This window comes from Bos grunniens, chromosome 10 (genome assembly GCF_055505025.1).
Source record: "Bos grunniens cultivar Pamir isolate PY7600 chromosome 10, Bosgru_T2T1.0, whole genome shotgun sequence".
In the NCBI taxonomy this organism is placed as follows: Eukaryota; Metazoa; Chordata; class Mammalia; order Artiodactyla; family Bovidae; genus Bos; species Bos grunniens.
In genome coordinates, this window is record NC_141174.1 from 66,168,267 (window position 1) to 66,190,077 (window position 21,811).

Sequence of the window (21,811 nt, forward strand, 5' to 3'; positions counted from 1 at the left end):
TGTTTCTAGGATACCTGAACTGCTCCTAGAGCAACAAGCGCAGTAGGAACTAGAGAGTGGGGGATGGGGGTGGGGTGAGGATCACCAGGGAAGAAGAGAAGGAAGACGGAGGTGGGGGGAAGAGCCTGCTGGGCTCACACAGACTTTGATGGCCCCCCAGATACCACTGAGGCACAAGGGGAGCTCTAGCACAGAGCAAAACCAAACACCCAGAAAAAAAGCCATTTGCAAAGGGAAAACTCAAAGTTCTAGGAAGTCAAATGGTCAGGAAGTGGATCAGGGCACTGCCCAGGGCTGGCCCAAGCCAAACACACGCAGGAAACCCACTAGAGGTGACAGCAAGGAAGCTTCCATACACCACCTGGAAAGATGACTCCCAGGCACACGCACCAGGCTGGGGCCTGCCCATAAACAGAAGCAACACACCCTTAAAGGCATCTGGGGTCAGAGTAGGTGGGAAAGAGCGGGAGCAGGGCTCAACACTCCCCAGAGCAGGGGCACAGGGCTCAGCACGCCCAGAGCAGCAGCCCTAGCCTTCCCAGTCTGTCCCACATCCAGCCCCCGTACCACCTCCAACAAGAAGGAACCTGGCTTTCCCAGGCCAAGGCAGGCATGAGTGGAATTCCCCAGAGGCAGACTGCACAGGGTATCCAGCAACAGAGATCATTCATCACCTTGCCTCTGGAAACAGGAGGAGGCCAGCTCAGCCCCTGAAGGGTAAAGTCAGCTCAGCTCCCAGTCCCCCAGCACAGACATCAAATGCCAAATGGCCACACAGAAGAGACAGACCCCCGAACCCAGGGGCTGAAGGCTCCCTGGAATATACTGAGCTGCCCATAAATGGGGCTCTTCTCAATCGAAGAGTGGGTAAACAGCTTAGGGGAAAGGCAGCTTTTAAAAATAAAAAGTCTAGTTTCCCCCCCTGCCTAGAGCCTCGAGCCATTTTGAAAGAGCTTTGCAGTCAGACGACTTGGGTTGGAATCCCAATACAGACACATACTAACTGTGTGACCTGGAGCAAACCACTTTCTCTCTTTGAATCTTAGCTTCCCTCCTCTAAAATAGGCGATGAAAACAGTTCCAACTTCACAGGGTTGCTCAGAGTATTAAATAAAATAATTCCTGTGAAGTCCTTAACAAAGTTCCTGACACAGAAAAAGTTCTTGATAAAGGTAGGGATGATAAAACTAAAAAAAAAAAAGAAATCATATAGCTGATACAAAACCTCCAGGTTGCTGTGGAAATCATACTGGGCATCTTGGCATTCCTAAGTTGACAGAAGGAGGAGAGAAGTGGCCATCCTATTTTCATGTTCCAGCAGCAAGGATCAGAGGGCGACAGAGTAAACCAGAGACAGGAGGGGCCCCTAGGCTCCACAAGAAACACTTCTGCAGAAGCTGCAAGCGCCTACGGTTGGGGTTTTCTTATGAACAGGAGCAGAGGAGTGAAGAGGCAGCACGGAAAAGAACACCGGCCCTGGAACCTGACCTTTCTGCCAGGGCACTGACATCTCTCAATGTGCCCAGAGCAGTCAAGTGATCAGAGAAGCTTTATTCATAACAGCCAAAAAGTGGAAACAGCCTGAATGCCCATCAACAGATTAATGGAGAAAATGTGGTATATCTATAGCTATAGCTATCTATTTGTGTGTGTGCGCTAAGTCACTTCAGTCATGTCTGACTCTTTGGACCCTATGCGTGCGTGCACACACACACACACTGGAATATTACTCAGCCATGAAAAAGAATGAAACCCGTAAAGTCCATATATGTTTGCAGCAACACAGATGGACCTATTATCATGCTAAGTGAAGTAAATCAGAGAATGACAAACATGACAGAACCTATATGTGGGATCTAGAAAGATGACACAAATGAACTTATTTACAAAACGGAAAGAGACTCATGGGCTTCAAACAAACTTACAGTTACCAAAGGGGAAAGGCGGGAGTTGGGGAGGGGTAAATTAGGAGGTTGGGATTAATATATACATACTACTATATATAAAATAAATAATCAGTAAGACTGTATAGCACAGGGAACTCAGTACTATGTAATAACATGCGAAAAGGATCTAAAAAAGGATATATGTATATGTATAACTAAATCACTTTGCTGTACACTTGAAACTAACACAACATTGTAAATCAACTCTATTGCAGTATAAAACAAAAATTTAAAAAAATAATAAAAACAAAAATGACTAAAAGGTAGATATTAAAGACACTGAAAACAGTTGGGAGCTGCGTGTAATACAAAGTATAAATCTGTATGTGTGGGTGGGTGTAGGTGGCCAAAGAGCAGGACAGGATGACAACAAAGACAACAATCAACACGGAGCCTTTATGTGGCCCTGCATCTCATTTATAAAAACGGCACCAAAACATGAGCCTGGATGTATCGTCCAGAAGACACCAGAAAACCCTGCCTGCTCCAACTGATTTAGCATAGCTATAAGCTCCCGTGTAGTAAGACCACTGCCAAGATACTCACCCAGCTGGATAGGCAACTAAACCCGATCGGGGGTCACAGGCAAGTCCTCTGCCTCCAGACACTGTAATTCCAAGCACCTTCTCCAAGGTCACCTGTGAGAACAAGACAGAGAAGTGTTATGTTATGGACAGAGGGGGTTGGGAAGGAGGTGTTCTCCCACGCTGACTGCTTTCCTGGTGACCCTGTCGTCTGGAGAATGGGGCTTGTCCAAGTTCTGATTTGGCATAGGCCCCCTGATCACACGCCAAAAATAGACAGTGTACATCACCAGCTTTTAACAGTGATCAAACTGCTGGATCCAAAGAGAAGAAAATGAAGTGGTTAAAACTCAGTTCATGGCCACAGAGGAACAAGTACTCCCCCAATCCAGGAAAACTCCATTTACAAGATAAAGCCCTGGGTCCCCAGACTGGCCTCTTGGGCCTGTGAGACTCAGGGGATGTCACTGATCGTGCCTTGGCAGGCACGAAAGAAAGGCCACTCTCATCTCCCAGAGCCGGGGGAATGTTAGGTATCAATTAGGTGACTCATAATACCCCTGATCTATGCGTTCCATCACACTCTTCCCCTCCATCAGATGGCAGCCAGTTCATACAGACTGTAAGCCTAGGAGGCAGAGACATGGCTTAATGCTGTGTTTTGCAAAGCACAGATGCTCAGAGCACTCTAATTATTATTATTAAGCCACAACTCTCACATAGATGAAAGGGAAACGTGCAAAGTACTCAGAGATTCTGAGAGAACACGGCCCCAGGAGACGTTCACCATCACTCTCATCGTCACTGTTGCTACCCTACACTGTCTGCAGGCCCTGGGACACGTACTGGACTAACCTCAGACTAGTTCACTGAGCTTTCTCCTAGATGATCCTATGTACGATTCAGACTGCCGTGTAACTCATCACTCCACCTCACCCCCTGCTACGGAATGCCTCGCCTGTCACTCCAGGGCCAGTCTCCTCAGCACTATCTGGGCCCCCTGCACTGGCCCTCCTCGGGGAGGTCCTCTTGTCCTCGTTGGTTCAGATGGCAGGGCTTCAGAATGCAGAACAGCCATGTAAACAGGCTAGAGTGTATTCTGTTAAGAGTCTCTGGGGCCTTAATAGGGCCTCGTGAACCAGAAACACTTCAGAAGTAGTCACAGGCTACTAGTCCATGTCAGTTTCTAGAGAGGGAAAGCCCATATCACTTTAGTATCTCTCCTCTTTCTTACTCTCCCAACTGGAGAATTCCAAGTGTTCCTAGAGGGCCAGTTTAAATTCTTATATCCAAGGACCACTTTAGTTTGAATTATGTTGTAAAGAAATGCCCTGAGGTGGCCAAAGACCAAAATAAGTTTACTGGGATATTGTAATGAAAGCTATTCCTTCAGAAGGTCCCCAAGAGTCTTCTGCACTTCTTGAGGATGGAGACCAGGAATTCCAACACATGCCTACTCACTGACAGAGGCAGTTTAGTTCGAGGGCACCATGCCTAGCCACAGCAACCTGGCCAAGAGCCAAACTCGCCAGCTACCCTTGGGTCTTTCGCAGGCACTAAACCGAGTGGGGGATAAACTAACTTTCGTTTGCTCTAGACATTCTTGATACTTTGCTCTAACATGCCTCTTTACACACTTCTTCTCAGCTTAGCAATCCTCCCCCACCCCTGGGCACCCAGTCAACCTTTCTCAAAGGTCTGAGCACTGCACACAGACTGGAGAACACCGAACAACCCTGGGGAAGCCTGGGAGTGCTCAGTTCATAGCATCGCCCCCATCCTGGCACTGTGCCTCTGGCTATTGCTGAGGGAGGGGTGCTCAGGAACATTCCTGCTGCGCCAACTGCCTACTGCAGAGAAAGAGGAGCCTGAGGCCAGCATTACCCACATAGATGAGAAAGGTCACCAAAGCAAGGGCTGAGCTAAAAACGAGGCTCAACTCCTATTCTCTCCAAGCTAATCTGATTTCAGGCAAATCCTTTGGATTCATATTTGCATCAATCCCTCCCTTATGCTTCAGCTTTGGTCCCAAAGAATTAGACCAGTCTGTTGGTTCTCAGCTTGCCTTCCCTCTGACAGGAATTTGGGTAGGTGTTTTGTGGGTAGATGATCCAGTTCCACAGAGAATTAATTCTGGAACTAGCTTGGAGTTTTCAGCAGCAATATAAAGCAGGAAGGAGATATGTGTTACTCAGACCTCAAAGACCAGTGTTTATCAAATGATTTCGACCACAACCCATGTTAAGAGACAGTTTACAGCTTGATCCAGGGTAAACATACATGCATGTGTGAGCTTGTTCATAAAGCTGAAATGAAAGTTTCACAGAACAATAGTTAACTCTTGTTGCGTGTGATATACTCCAGTTTGTATTATATTCCATTTCATTAAAAAGTAATTCTGGTCTTGGCCCACGTAACTGATTTCGTGCCCTATAAGTGGACTGAAGTGGCAGTCTGGGACCCTGCTAAGGACCATCTCCCCCACTGGGCCTGGGATTCAGCCGTGGTCCCTGCCACCTCTGTGCTCCTCTGTCACTTTCCTCCTAGGACTCTCGGCAGGAGAGCAGACATCCGGGCTAGGAAACCCCAAGGACAGGAGCTCGCCCAGGCTCAAAACTTGGACGATTTTCAAAGGATTTATGAGTTTTGGCTTCTCCTGGCTTTCTGAGCAGCTATCCAGGGGGAAAAAAAGGCAGTTTCCTTTGGCTCTGTGGAGGGGGAGGAGCAGGGGAAAAACATTCAGGGGCATCAGCTGGTTTTTATTTTATGTTCTAACTCAAACCAGCTTCCTGTTTGCAGGGAGGTTTGGGGCTGAGCTCCACTTTCAAAGATCTGAGAGTCCAGAGCTCTTGCAGGGCTTCCAATGTCTAGGCTTATCCTGCGAGGCTCCTGGGCAACAGACCTCAGGAACTGACTCTCTCCTCTCATAACCCTCTCCATACCCCTTCCTGGGACAGCTTCCATCTACCCTAGGAAACGGAGACAAGCCTGGACACCCCTTTGCAAACACACCCCAGGCTGAGAAGGCCCAAGTTCAAGCAGCGGGGTGCTACGGTGGCTCGCACTGCCTCGGGAGAGTGACTGTGAACCTCTGCCCCAGCTCCATACACAGCGAGAGCACACTGGTAGCTTGAAATCACCAAGACAGGAGCACTGACACCATGAAACCAGACAGCACTACAAGCTGGGCCCCTCTTTGCCCCTCAGAGAGTGTGTAAACATTTACCAACGCAACACTAAGCTCAAGCAACCTTCCTCTCTGCCCTGGACTATGGCTCTAAGTCCCATGTGTTCTCTCTGCTTCCGGCCTTGCTTCCTATAGCTTTTTTCTCAACATGGCTGGCCACCGTGCTTCTTTTAAGAAAGATGGGAGTTCGTGTCGTTATGCTGCTCAAATGCCTCCAACTGTTCCCCATCCTTAAGTTTAAATCCAACGTCTTTACCCTGGTTTACAGAATCCTGAGTCACCTGGCCCCTGGCTACCTCTTTGACCTCATTTCCTTCACTTCCCCTCCCTTATTCCACTCCAACCATCCTGGCTGCCTTAAGCACCACAAGGAGATTCTAGCTTCCGGTTCTCTGCGTATGCTATTTATTTCTTACACTAAAATGCTCTTCCTTCAACTACTCACTCAGCTAATTCACTAGGGTCTTTGCTCAAAGGTCTCCTCAGAGAGGGCTTTCCAGACTGGCTTTACTGCTATTCCTCTATACCCAACCTATCCTGCTTTACTTTCCTTCATCGTACGTAAGAGTCAGGCAGTGACCCGACATGGATTCTTTGTCCACATCCTTACTGTCTGTCTCCTCTACCATAACAGGAGCTCCTCAAGGGCATGGCCTAAGTTGCTGCCCCTCCCTGATGCATCCCTAGCACTTTAAACAGTGCCTGGCACAAAATGGGCACTTGATAAATATTTGATGAATAAGTAAATGCATGGCAGAGGCTCTGGCAACAGTGAAACAACAGAGATGGGAAGCACAAGAAAACTGGGGTTTTCAGGCCAGTAGAGTTGCTCTCCACAAAGTATCTAAAACTGGGTGTGTAGGAGTTCCCTGGTTGTCCAGTGGTGAGGAGTCAGTGCTTTCACTGCCATGGCACAGGTTCAATCCCTGGTCAGAGAACTAAGATCCCTCAACCCGCATGGCTAAAAAATAATAATAAAGTAAAACTGGCTGTGACAGAAAGACCATGTCCAGATGAGGACGAGTACAAAGGGAGGTTAATGGTACGGGTGACATTTTGTTTCTTAAGTTGATGGTGGGCACACAACTGTTCATTATTCCACGTGTATTTAGTGTATGTCTTAAATACTGCACAGTAGAAGTTTAAAAGACAGAAAAGATATGGTCCAGGATGTGGTGTGGGGCTCAGCACCTTATGAGCAACATCCTTCTATAGTTTACATCCCTGACTTCTCTTTATCCTCAAGCCACTTTGTTGGCACCTGCTGGCCCAGCAATGTGAGGGGAAGGGCAACAGAGAACTCAAGAATCTGTTTTTACTGGATTTAGGTTCCTCACTTCAGTGTTTGTCAGGCTGTGTTTCATTTGCAATGCTCCCGACACACCACTTTCTTCTGGTGGAAGTTTTCAAGGACTACTGCACACAGCCCGTCTCCTGACTGCTAAGCCTGGCCACAGGTGATGAGACAGCCCCCTCAGCCTGGGTCCCTGAGTGACTGATGAACAGAGTGCCCATGCTGACCCACAGTGAACACAAGCGGGAACAAGAAATAAACTATCTGTTAAGTCGGGCAGATGGTGAGGAGATTTGTTACCATGGTATGACCTAGCCCAGCAATTTTCACACGTTTTGGTTGGTCTCTTACGTGCTTTGGTTTCCTTACACTCTTAGAAATGATCAAAGACCCAAAGAGCTTTTGTTTATATAAGTTGTAAATATCAATACTGGTTATATTAGAAATTACAATGGAAATACTGAAATTATTTAATTTGTTCAAAAGTAATAAAAAAAACCCCATTACATGTTAACACTTTTATTAAAAGTAACTCTAGTTTCCAAAACAAAATCAAAAACATTTAGTGAGAAGAGTGGCGCTGTTTAACATTTTTCCCAATCTCTCTAATGTCTGGCTCAATAGAAAACAACTGGATTCTCATATCTGCATCTGCATGCAATCTGCTATGATATGTTATTTTAGGTGAAGATAAAGAAAATCTGGCCTTATCTGTATATGTAATTGGAAAAGAGGAGACCACAGAGATGCCCTTAAAGGGTTTTGGGGACCCCAGGGATTCTCTGACCACACCTTGGGAACCAATAACTAGCCCCTCCTGTATACTATAGCATCTCTTCATAAGGAAGCAAGCCTACCAGCAACAGAGTTCTGGCCTCGAGCATCATTTGAGGAAAATGAGGCAGGAATCAGGCCCTGTGAGAAAATAGCTGTCCTCAAAGTCAGGGATGGGGCCCCAAGTTCTGATAGGAACTTCAGCTCCAAATCCTCATGGCCCAAATGTCAATGAAATACAGCTCCACAGATACACCAGTCCAGGTAATTGATTCTGGCCCATGCAGCTGGCACCCCGATACATATACAGTTCTAGGAACATCAAGGGCAATTGAAAACTCAGAATTAAGAAGAGGGCACCACCTCTGGACTCTGCAGTGCTCTCCTCCACATCTGAAACATAGCCTAGAAGCAGGGAGAATACTCAAGTTGTGACCCAGCCACTCCTTGGGCAGGTGGAGAGTGTTGAGATGGAGGAAAGCCTAAACCAGCCAGAAAGGTGTCATCTTTCCCCAGCAGCAAGGTTGCAGGAGGGCAGAATTACTACAGACACACTGCAAAGGAAGGCTTGAATGCCCACCCCTCCCAACGTGCACTAGGCAGGGCAGTATTGCATCCTCCTAAGAGAAAGAAGGAAAGCAGAATCATTCCTCACTGTAATGAGATAAAGGGATAACTTCATAATTGCCTATTCCCAAGAGAGAAGGAAAGACTAAAGCCAACTGTTTAAGAGCTCTTCTGGCTCTCATTAAAGTAGATGGAAAAAACAGGTGGCTCAGAGGCAATAGACAGGACTACTCATTCATTCTCCATAGAACAGTATTTTCCAGAATGCAGACTGCAGCCTATTAATGGGATCTGAAATTGATTTAATAGGTAATGAATAGCTAGAACAAAAAACAGACCTCATGGCATGTAGTAATGGTAAGTACTGATCATGACACTTTATTTCAGGGGTATGTGTGTGTGCACTGGGTCACAATGTAAAGCACATTTCTTAATATGAGTTGTTCTTTAAAATGTGTGAAAGTCACTGGGATGCTGTTAGAGTCCTAAAATGCAGAGTGCAGACTCAACCCTCTATCCTCAAAATCCAATAGGGAAGATCAATGACATACTACAGAGCAATCCAGCAAGTGATAGGGTCATAAGAAAGATATGAAGTGCTCCAAGAGGAGGAAGAGAGGTGGTTTCTGAACAGGATCAGGAAAGGGAATCAATGAGCTTTCCTGGAAGATTAGATGGAATGTGACCTGGGCCTTGCAGTGAGGATAGGATTTTGACAGATGGACATATAGAGAGAAGGAATTCTCAGTAGAAGAAGCTGCATGAATGAGTTTGGCAGAAGGAAAACAGCAGCAACAGTGAAAGCAAGGACTTTCTGCAGGAGAGTTAGGTCAGAAAAGGTAGACTGCAACCAGATCAGGAAGGCCCTGGTTATCAAACTAAGTCAGGTCTTTTGGAGACTCTGGGAAGCCCCAGGAGGGTTTCGAACCAGGGACATAATCAAAGCTATATACATCAAAGCACAGCTCAGGCAGGGAGCCCATATAGGAGACTATTACGATAGCTCAAGTGAAGAGTAGTAAGGATCTAGACCAGCATAGAGACAGTGAGAGTAGAAAAGAAATAATGACAAAGGAGAAAGTGACAAAGCAAAAAGAATTGGCAAGACTAGGCACTGTACAACCCTGTAGAAAAAAGACAAAAGACTCAAATTTTTAACTTCAGAGACAGGGAACAAGGTGGTGCTATGATAAGAAATGGTACCATGATCAGAGAAAGGGGGTCTGGACAGAGCGGGAGGATGGGAACTGTTGATGTCGGTTTTAGATGTGTCGAATCTATGGCGCTTCAGGAATATTTTGTAGGAACCACAAAACATTTGGGGTTTCCCTGGTGGCTCAGATGGTAAAGAATCTGCCTGCAATGTGGGAGACCCAGGTTCGATCCCTGGGTCAAGAAGATACCCTTGAGAAGGAAATGGCAACCCACTTCAGTATTCTTGCCTGGGAAATCCAATAGACAGAGAAGCCTGGCGGGCTATATAGTTCACGGGGTTGGAAAGAGTCGGACACAACTGAGCGAATAACACTACTACACTACTATAAACATTCAATTTAGCTTAGCAACATACACATGGAATTGATGCTTGGGAGAGAGGTAAGGACTAGAAACAGATATCTGAAAATTATTTACATGGAGGTGAAAGCCACCACTGAAATGCAATGAGATGGGAGGAGACGGAGGGGAGAGAGAGTGAGGCTGGTGGGCAGAAATGTGGGGAGTAGCTGTTTTTGGAGTATGGGAACAATGAGATCTCAGGCAGTTAGAAAGAGAGGAGAACCAGGAAGCTAGTGAAAGGGAGAGTTATCAGAAGGAAGGGATAGTTAATGTAAGTGCTAAAAAGAAGTGAAGGAAGCAAAGAAATGGACTCCAAAGCCATCTGCAAAACTGGTGGCACAGCACAGGGTCCCAAGCCGTCCCACCCCCCACCCCCCACCCCCGCAAACACTTGATCTCAGGAACTCTGCATAAGGCCTTCTAAACTCTTCTGGTGTCTCTCTAGTCCCTAGATCTGATCAGTCTACATGCTAGAAGAGAGGCACCAGCCAATGAAAGATTCAGTGTGTGGAGGCAAGACAACAGCACTGCCAGGGAAGGGCTTCTATGGAGCCCACGGTGTACGTGATTCTGATCTGTCCTTGCACTCTCGGTGTGAGGGACTACAACAGGGAGTCTGTGGTGCTCCCTGAAGAAAGCAGCTGCTCCCCCGAGAGAAAACTAAGAGGCCAGAGCTACAAAAGGCCAGGGTCATCTAGGATTCAGCTGACTTCAGAATGATAAAGAAACCCCCGCGACGCAACTGAGAGGATGCTGTTTTGCTTGCCATGTTTTGTTGCCATCAGTTTCTTTCTTCCCCCTTCACCCTTTCTCTACTTCTCAATCCCACTCAATACAAGTTACAAATACCTAAGTTATAAGTCATTCCAGCCAAACTATGGGCTTGTTATTTCTATAAACAAGCATGTCACAGACCTGACAGAGGCAGAGCCCTCTCTGCAAAACCCTCCCTTCCTGCAGGTTAAGAATAACTACGCCTGTCTCTTGCCCACACACTACACTCTAATCTCACAAAGCAGATTCTCCACCAGATTTTGAGAATTGCCACTTATACAAAAGCCACAAAGAAAGTTCAAGGCCAGGAGGCTTTGCGCAGGGACTTAGCCAGCTGGGCAAAGACCCAGTGACCAGCCCTGGGAGAGGGAAGGGGGAAGCAGGTATCGGGCCCAAGCTCACTCACTCCTGTTTGTTCAGAATGCAAAGGGCCAGCTGGTGAGAGGCAGGAAGAGACACAATGGCCACTCCAAGAGTGTAGAACAAACCTTGCCTCTCCACTCTGCTCCTGGTCTCTACCCCATATGGACAATTTCCAGTTCTACTGTCTATGCCATGAAGTCTCTGAGACAAATAACTTCCACTATGACAGAATAACCCAGTCCCCTCACTAGAGCTCAAGATTAGTTGGAATTGAGCCAATTCTGCAGTGCTAGGAGTAAAACAGTCTCAGCAACTAAAGAAGGTGAGTCTGCCACTGTTTGAGAAGAGGTGACCTTAGAAATCCTTTAGCCAATAAGCCCCTGGGGACTAGAGAACAGAGGTTCCCAATTCTGCCCCGTCAGTAAAACTACTCAGAGGACTTACTAAGTTTTGTTCACAAAGCAGTCCCCACCTTTTACCCAGACCCTGCCTCTGCAAGATTCCTGATCAACAGCTATGGGAGGGTGGGGTCGAGGTGAAGCTGCTTATTAAAGCTCTCCAGGAGGTTCCAGTGATTGATAGGGTAGGGAACTATTCAATTAAAGCATTTTGCCTTTTTATTTTCAAATTTCAACCCCTCCTCCTGTGACTAGGGAGGAAAACAACATTCCGAGTAGTCTTATTCTTCAGAATACCCAGATTCATGGGGTGCAAAGGGTCTTGGGCAGAAAGAGAATCTACAACTATACCAGATACCATCTACTGAATGTGTACTCTGTGCCAACAACTGTGCTAAACACTTCGAAAGATCATCTCTTCTAATACTCTTTACAACTTGATCAAGGACTAGTATTAGCTCCATCTCAGAGATAAAGGAGTCAGGTAATTAGTGAATGGAAGAACCAGGATTCAAACATAGGTCTGTCTGGTTTCAGAAATCATGGTGACCAAGGAGGGAGCTCAGGTTCTCCCAAACCACCAAAATGTTGTCACTTCTGAAGAGCACACAAGGAAGTCACCACACCATCGTGAAGGCAGTGGGGACAGGTCTGAGCACCAAGATCGAAGGCAAAGGGCGCAGGAGGAAGTAGAGAGGCAACAGGGTCCTCTCCTGCCTGTGTTAATGTTTGTTTTTTTAAAGTAGCAGCCCTTATCAGTAATGTAACTGGGTCTATAAATGGGTTCTACACCAATACAGTATACTAACGCATATGTGTGGAATTTAGAAAGATGGTAACGATAACCTGTATGCGAGACAACAAAAGAGACACAGATGTATAGAACAGTCTTTTGGACTCTGTGGGAGAGGGCGAGGGTGGGATGATATGGGAGAATGGCATTGAAACATGTAAATTATCATATGTGAAACGAACCACCAGTCCAGGTGCATGATACAGGGTGCTCGAGACTGGTGCACTGGGATGACCCAGAGGGATGGGATGGGGAGGGAGGTGAGAGAGGGGTTCAGGATGGGGAACACATGTACACCCATGGCAGATTCATGCCAATGTATGACAAAACCAACACAACGTTGTAAAGTAAAAAAATAAATACATAAACTGAAAAAAAAATAATAAAAATGGGTTCTGACCTTTCCTCTCTGAGATGTTGCAGAGAAAAAAGAGTAACAAAGGGTCTTCCGATGTCAGAGTACCCCACGTTGTCACAGCTTACCCGTGTCCAGCTGGCTCTAGAACCTACAGCATAGACGGCTGACACCTATTTCCAAGGAAACTGACATTGACAGGGTCAGAAGCATTTTCATGTGCAGATAGAGGAGCTAAGGATGGCACCGGACCTCAGACCAGAAGAGAGGGAATGAGGGGCCTTTAGCCAAACGACTCAAGTATAATATAACCAATAGCCAATTCCAAAGAACAGCTTGAATAACACAGTGCCTGGTACAGGGCAGTATTCCTACCTTCCCTTTCCCTTCCAGTTATCAGAAAGGCAAGGATAGGAGACACCTCAATTTAAGCAACCAGAATAAAGGGAAAAAAAAATTTTTTTTTTCCCTCACTAAGGTCAGTCCTTGCTATAACAATACCGGAACCACAAACAAAGCCTTATGACCTAAAAAATCTGATCAAGAAGGGTCTGATTCTTCTTCATTCACCATCTCTCCATCCCTGAGTTTTCTTAATCTCTTGGTTTCCAAACTTTGTAACGAGGGAGAGTACTAACTGTTCTTTATCTGGACTAACCGTGCAAGGTAATTGTGTGTTCTAGGACATGTGGAGTGGAGAGGACGCTCAGTGCCCCTGCAATCACTCCAACATGTGCCATGGGACTCTCTTTGAAGAAGGAAGATCATTTCAATGTGTTATTCTCTATAAAATGCTGACTTGCCTTCCTCTAGGCTTCCTTGGTGACTCAGACAGTAAAGAATCCACCTGCCATTCAGGAGACCTGGGTTCAATTCCTGAATAGGGAAGATTCCCTAGAGAAAGGAATGGCAACCCACTCCAGTATTTCTGCCTGGAGAATTCCATGGACAGAGGGAGCCTGGTGGGTTACAGTCCATGGGGGTCACAAAAGAGTCATGACTGAGCAACTAACACTTTCCTTTCCATTGCTAACACCAACACCCTGGTTGAGGCCTTCAGCACCATATTCCTGAATATGGTGATGGCTTTCTAATCAATCTCCTTACTGCAGACTCTGCCCTCCCCTCCCCAACCCATCAAAATAATCCTTCCGTAGTATAGCTATGATCATGTCCCTACTCTACTCAAAAACTTTCAATGACTCGTGCTGTGCTTAGTCTCTCCATTGTGTCCGTCTCTTTGCAATCCCATGGACTGTAGCCCACCAGACTCCTCTGTCCATGGGGATTCTCCAGGCAAGAATACTAGATGAGTTGCCATGCCCTCCTCCAAGGGATCTTCCCAACCCAGGAATTGAACCGGGGTCTCCTGCATGGCAGGCAGATTCTTTACCTGCTGAGTTACCAGGGAAGCCTTCAATGACTCCTTGTGCTGTACTTAGTTGCTCAGTCCTGTCCAACTCTTTGTGACCCCATGGACTGTAGCCCTACAGGCTTCTCTGGTAATCATGGGGATTCTCCAGGCAAGAATACTGGAGTGAGTTGCCACGCCCTCCTCCAGGGGATCTTCCCAACACAGGGATCGAACCCAGGTCTCCCACACTGCAGGCAGATTCTTTACCTTCTGAACCAATGATTCCCTAACGCCAACTGAACAAATTATAGTGTCTTAGCCTAGAATCCATCTGTCAATGGGCCCTATCATTCTAATTCTATTTCCTTCTACTCACCATATGAATCATGTGTATTTGTCAATCTGGATTACTCATTATTCTGGAAAGGAGCTCCAGGGCTTTAGTTTATATTCTTCTGCCTGGAATGCCCTTCCCTTGCATCCACCACCCCACACTGAAACCCTACCCTTCCTTTAAGAACCGGCTCAAATATCACATCCCCTATGATTCTTTCTGTGTTCACCCTGGCCAGAAGTGACTCCTCCCTCCTTGGTATTCTTAGAGCAGCACTTAATTTTCACCATTTACATGGCATATGTTACTTAGTATCTTGTACAGAAGTTCTTTATGGATTTGTCTTCTCTCTCCTACTACTCCATAATCTCCTGGAAGGCAAAGACTGTGTCTCATACAATTCTATGCTTATAGCACAGGGCACAATGTTTAATAGAGTGTATCTGTTGAATCCATTTTTACCTTTTACTTATTTTGTCTGGCTGCGCCACGTGGCTTGCGGGATCTTAGTTCTCCAACCAACAATTGAACCCATGCCCGTGGCAGTGAAAGCATGGAGCTGTAACCACTGAACCATCAGAGAATTCCTTGAATCCACTTTTAGCACTTTAAAAATATTTGTGAATATTCTTTAGTTTATTTTACTTAGTAAGTTCTTTAATCTCCTAGAGAATCCTCCATCTATCGCAGTCAATCCTAGAAGTTGGAGCCGGAAGCAGGATTTTGGTGCCTTTCCAGAAAGAGTAGGGAAGGACTAAATGGAATAATCCATGCGCCTTAAATGATTACAAACAAAACACTGTTACCCCTGACTTTAGTAAATACATGCATGGCATGGCTCTTCATAAATCTGACTTAAATTATAATTAACAAGTCCAAAAAAAGATTTAGATTTTTGCTTAATAAAAGTAACAACTATTATTTTAAAAGAGCTTTACCTGTCCTTTTTAATCAGAAATGGATATAGCTATGAGTAGTTATTCTGGATGTTAGAATTATGAATGGCCTGTTTTCTTCTTTATGTTTCTCTATATTATGTAAAAAAAAATCTTTTCAGAAAGCACATATATTTCAGAAAGTATAAAAAGATATTTTGTTTACCAAAACTAACCAAGGAAATATTTTTAAAGATATCAGAAATGGATTATCTCAAATTCAAGAAGTTAATGATGAATTTGTGGAAAGATATTTTTATATCTTATTATTAATACTAAAAGAAACAAAGTTTATTATACCAGATATATTTTCCAACATTTGTGCATAAAATGAGTATACAGATTTTTAAATTTAAACATTTTAGATTTAAGTATGAAATACACGTTTAAATTGGAGAGACTTTTATCTTTATTGTTTTTTTCTACTTACAAAAATAACACAGACTCATTGTAAAAAAATTCCAACATTACAGAAATATAGAAATGTAGATAGTGAATGTCCAGCATAATCTACTCTCCCTCCCTGAGGTAACCAATTTTAACAACAATTTGGTATTCATAGCCACACAATTTTTTCTATGCACATACTAACATACATGTCTTAACAAAATATAAATAAACATTAACATAAAAACTGTTGCACAGTTTGCTTTTTGTCACATAATAGGTTTTGTATACTCTCTCATGTCAGTATATATAGATTGACCTCATTTTTTCCAACAAGTACAAGGTATTTCATTTTATGGATATACATCAATCCCCTATTGATGGTTACTTCAAAGATTTTACTACTGTGAATAATGCTCCCTAACAACAAAAAATTCAGTTATATATACTTTTGTGTGGTGTGAATGTTTGCATAGAATAAAATCCCAGAACTATAACTGCTAGATCAAGAGATGAATATGTAAATTTTCCTTCTAAAGGATATTACCAAGTTGTCCTTTAAAAAAACGGTTAGGTCAGTCTCTGCTTTCACCAATAGTGAAGGGTATGAATGCACTTGTGTCCCCCCATCTTCAGATATATTTTCTTTAAGCAAAAATTATTTAAACAGGTTATTTCACTCTTGTCCCGTATAGAAACTCAAAACAATGGGTCATAAAATTAATGCATTTTCACTCTGCCTTTAAATTCTTAGTCTGAAAGGAAGCTCTAAGACTAATTCACTTCCCAAATTATTTCCCAACATAAATGAATTAGCTCCCAAAGAAGAAAAAAGTTCTATTTGTTTCTATAGATGCTATTGCTGCTAAAAAGCATGCTTATTACTCCAGTGATCTTCAATCAGACACAGTAAATTAGGACTCTCCCCACTCCCGGTGCACTAGTTTGATGTTTTTTCATTCCCAAAAAACATATCCATAGCCCTGAAATAAATTACACAGTAGCTGGTATCAAAAAGAATATTTGCTAAGCCATTCTTTTTGGTCCTTAGTTAAAGCACGGTCGGTACAAGTTAATATTGGCAAGGCAAAGGACACAGCATAAAGGTGCACAGAGGATGATTCAACATTGGAACAGAAGCTGAACCTGCAAAAAAGGACTTCTCACAAATGGGAACTTGAACGAATATTTTGCCGGCAAATCAGAAACAAATTCCTGGATATTCTAGAAATCTATGGACCCTGATAACACTAGCAACCCCGTAACAGCTGTAACCTTATTTAGCTTTTACACTGTGCTTTCACGTTCATTAAACCTCATTTAATCCTCACAACAGCCCTGGGAGGAAGCTGTAAGTATTCCAGTTTTACAAATGAGAGAGAAATCAGTGCCCTCAGAAGTGAGGAAGCTGTCCCACCAGCCCCCACTACGCTCTACCACCAATCCCCTCACACCCACACCCACTCCCAGCACGCAACTGGAAGTATGGTGGGCATCACTTGGGAGCCTGGTGGTACTGCAGAGTCTTGGGGTGGGTCTGAATCTTAACCTGCATCTCAGCAAGGCCACTGGCCTCTTGCCCCCACCCGTTAATTTGTCTATACGTTAACTCCTGGAAGCCCTGTTCCCTAGCCATTTCTGGGTTTGCTAGGAGGGAAAGTCTCTACCACAGTGGCATGGCGGCCTCAGAAGGGAGACCAAAGCAGCCTGGGGACAGAAGGACATCCTAAGGAGAAAGGGCATGTTTAGAAAAGTCAGCAGCAGGTTATTATGTCATATGAAAACCATCACATTGTGCAAAGATAGTGTATTTTTCCAGCTAGAAGCTGACCAGTAGTGTCAGGGTCCCAGAGGCAAGCAAGCCCGCAGCCTGCCTGTTGCATGTTAAATCCTGACAAGCAGCTGCTTGCCTTCCTCCAGGCAGTAGTTGAGTGATGGCAAGAGTCAAGGTTTCTGAGCATGCTCTCAACCCCTCCTTCATGATCACAAAGTAGCTTGGGGCTTCCTCTCCTCAGGATTAACTAGGCCAGCTGCAGGAAAGCATGCATTAAGATCCCTTGCTTTTGCACCCCTGATGTTATCACTGTTGCCTACTTGACGAAATAAATCAAGAGAATACAAATTTCACATCAAGTGAGGCAAGGCACTTGCTCAAGGAACTTAGCAAACCTGGAGCCTGCCCAGCCAAACAGAATCAGGTGGGCAAATGATGTCATTTTTGCTTATTTTCATGTTCACTGAACCCCAGCTATCATCACCCAGGTCAGCCCCGACACAGGATATTCCAGATTCAGTTTCTTTCACAGAAAACAGGCATTTCAACTCAGTGACTCTCCACAACTTCAAAGACAAGGTCAGTTTGCATAGGGACAGCTACAAGGTAACAGAGGTGGAGAACTGGGGTGATGAGGGAGAGATTTGGGGTAGGTAGTACTAGCAAGCCACCAGGAGTATAAGCTACACAATCAACTGCCATCTAGGAAAAAAACAGTTTAAAGCCTCATGATACCCCCCTATACACACACACACACACACACACACACAACCAAGGCATCAGTTGGTCTCCACTTCACTCCCCGACCTCGCTCCAACCCCGAGAGAGAAGCAGCAACTGCTTGTGGCTTATCGTCATCTGGAACCACACAGCTGTGCCCTGTCATCTTGACATTCGCGGACCCACAGAACCCCACAAGCTGTACATTTTCTAAGGATACCACAGCATGAGAAGCTGGGATACAGTCCAGGAAATCTGGAGTTGGGAGTGGGAAGAGGAGCAAGGACATACAGGGACAAGGGTTAATGAATGATGGTTCTAAAACAACAGTCTGAGAAGTTAATTAAACTAATTTTATAGGGAATGTTGGGGGAAAAGTACATTTTTAAAGGTACTGCTCTTTTTCAAGCTGATCACAGATGTGACACTTGGCTGCAGCAATACTAGGCATATTTCTGTGCTCAGTGTTATATTTTGCACATGAAGATTCCCCGGGAGGAGTACAGGATAAAGATTAGGATCAGGCTTTGGAGTTAAGACAGCCAAGATTTGAATCACAGCTCAGTCATCCACTGGATATATAACCACCTCTCTTAGCATCAGCTTCTTCATTTACAAAATGGAGATAGTAACAGTACTTACAGTAGGGTGGTATGAAACTTAAATAATGTATGTATATACTTAGCACAGTACACAGCAAAAAGCTCAATAAAAATTAGTCACTATTACCACTACAAATATTAGAATTTCCAGTATTATTATTGTAAGATAAAGACAGGAAGCATGGACAACAAAAGTTGGGAATGGGTGGTTCCAAAAAGCATACTACCTGGAAATGGGGAATGGCACAAATCTATAATGGATGGAAAAAGAAACTTGAAAAGTAAAAGAACAGCTAGTCAAGATTAAGTCCTCGGGTACTTCAATTTTTAACAATAAAATCGTCTTAATTACATATGACAAAAACCTCATCTCACCTTAATGACACCTTTAGCATCACATCCTTCAGAAAGTACCAACACCTTGGCAGCATTCTGTTTCTTGACTTGGGTGGTGGTTACATGAGCAATCATTTTATAATTGTGCACAATAAAAAAGGCTATATTATTATATTTCATAAACTTTTCAATGTCTATTATATTTATTCCACAATTTTTTTTAAAGTTTTTAAGTGCTGCTGCTAAGTCGCTTCAGTCGTGTCCAACTCTGTGCGACCCTACAGACGGCAGCCCACCAGGCTCCCCCATCCCTGGGATTCTCCAGGCAAGAGTACTGTAGTGGGGTGCCAATTGTGCAAGCACCTTTAATGGGTTAGCCAAACTCACAGGGAAACGGCCAGAAGCATCACTAAAGGAACAGAGACAGCAAAGAGAGGAGAGGCATGACGGGAAGTCAGAAATTGTAGTGAGCTCTGTGCGAGTGAGAAGCAATGCTCAAACCCAGAAGAGGCTGAGGAATTCCTTCTCAGGATTCCTCCCAAAGAGAATGTGACAAAGTGGAGGTGGGGGGAGAATAAAAACAGCCATGTGGTTTCACAAAGTGTTGTTCCAAGATCTTCCGGTATATTTAAATCTCAACTATGAATGTAGGGGCAGGGAAGGGAAAGTATGTTTAGCTCCATTCCAGGTTTAGGGGGAGAGATAAAGTGCATAAACTTAACAAATCTAAACTAAGAAGAGAGGTTGTTTTATAGACTAGGGAAGCAATACACAGAGCATCACATTCTGTGATAAGATGAGTGAGGGCGGAATTCTCTCCCCAGAAGTCAAAGAGGAGATAAGTATGAACTCTTTCTTCTGGACGCATCCTTCAAAACCAGAGGAAAATGCTGTGGCCAATTGAGAAGCACTGTGGACTTGCTGATACAACTGTCAGGAGGAAGGAAACCAAGATCTGGAAAATGTGAACAACCAAAAATACCAACCTTAAGGATCTACACTGCCCAGTCTGTCTACCACACTCACTTTATTTCTTGCCCTCCCCATCCCTGTTTTTTTTTTTTTTTTAAGAGGTAACAGAAACTAAAGTAAAATCTATGATGCAGATTTGATTCAGTAAACTTCCAAAGAGGTGGGCAGCTCTCACTACACATCCTACTGAGAATTATTATAAAAGAAGGCTGATAGAAACCTGGCCCTGTCCTGCATTAAACAACAGAGCCCAGAGGAGAGGCTTAGCTGGCAGCACTGGGAATGTGATGTATAATATAACGAATCCTACTGAAAACACTGTAGCTTTTTTCCCTACTAACACAGCAATCTAGACATGAAGGAAAAATCAACAGATACTCTGAGAACAAAAGGGGACAGCCATGTTCCCAGAGAAGCTTAGTGTGAATAAACACAGTCCCAAATTTCAAACCCTGGACTGTTTTCCAAACAAAGGGGCAGTGATATCAGCCACAAGTCCAACTTGAGACTCAGGGGGTTGATAGAGAGGGTACAGAGCTCAGGCTGAAGCCTCATTTCTAAATATGAATGTTTTCTCATTAGTCAAGAAATGAAAACACACAGATAACAAGGAGAAGAGGGAGGGAAGTCAAGAGAAACACCAATGGCCCCAAAGATACTAAAAATATCAGCAAGAAATAAGACAGTCATTCAACCTGATCCAACAGGGGAAACTTGCCCTAAATCACAAGCTGAGAGAGGGAAAAGAAATGCGAGAAGTAGCAGTGCTGTTAGACCCTGAAAGGCAGGAGGCCAAGTAGATGAGGGGAGGCTCTGCAAGACAACTTAGAGCCCGAAGAGACTGGGCTATTTTAGACGGCAAAGCAAGGGGTGCTTGATTGCGAAGAGAAGAATTTCTGTCTCCCCAGTGAGACTTACTTTGAAGGCTGAGGGCAGCTGCAGGCACCGGAAGGAAAAGGAAATGGAGATCAAAGGAACACGACCAGGAGGACACCTCACTCTTTTCACTGTACACCACCTGTTCTGAGGAGCTCACAGCACTTCACAAGACTTAACTGAAGAATATACTGGAGGCAGAAAATGCAACAAGAACTTGCCCAAGTTCACTCACAAAAACAGGTGAGGGGCAGGGCTGCTGGCACAGAGGCCTCTCCTCTCGGTCATCTATTCTAGGCAGGGAACCCAGAGAGTGTGTATTAAACATGAAAAACTCCGGGTTGCTATGAGTCCCAAGGGGAGTGGGTAATGGAATGGTACCAAAAAAAACCTGGCCAGGACCCAGGGATTGTCATAAAGTTTCCTATTTCTGCCCCCAAGGGAAATTCCTGCCCATCTGTAGTTAAGTCAGTGATCAGCTCCTTACAAATGACCCTACAACAGGGCACTTCTCTCAGATCTATCCCTGATATAGCAGTTTCAGAACAATTAGTCCAGAAGACACTGTGGAGATTTGTGAAGACACAAGGAGAAGCATATAGTTACTGAGATAGCTTCATACATTCCCAAGAACCCTCAATGAGGACTTGGGTATGAAGTCAACAGATGTCAGAGTCCTACCTAGCATGTAAGCCAAGGGGTTCATAACCCAGCAGTGGGCAGCTGGTGGAACTTAATAGATACACAAACAACAAACTCTACCCCCTGAGGTTCTGATTCCATATAGACAGGATGGGGCATAGGAAAGGGTACTTTTTAGAAGCTGCACAGGTATTCTGATGTCTTAAAGCTCTCCTGACCATTCCCCCAAGTTGAGCACCATGAAGCTAAATCCAGTGATGTATAAATGCTTTGAAAATGAATATGATCCCCCTCTACCAAATCAGCAGAGTATAGAGTCACAATACTAATATCTGGGTTCAAACACT

The 21,811-nt window shown here is 44.5% G+C and overlaps 1 protein-coding gene across 6 annotated transcripts in view; it reads right to left on the reverse strand.

Moving 5' to 3' along the window:
* Positions 1–21,811, reverse strand: part of MAPKBP1 (mitogen-activated protein kinase binding protein 1) — a 51,471-nt gene that overhangs the window by 25,188 nt on the left and 4,472 nt on the right. For all 6 annotated transcript variants that reach the window (XM_086321801.1, XM_086321800.1, XM_086321804.1 and 3 more), the window contains one exon: positions 2,493–2,584. In XM_086321801.1, coding sequence (XP_086177927.1) covers positions 2,493–2,584 — 92 coding nt within the window. The remainder of the gene's footprint in view (positions 1–2,492; positions 2,585–21,811) is intronic.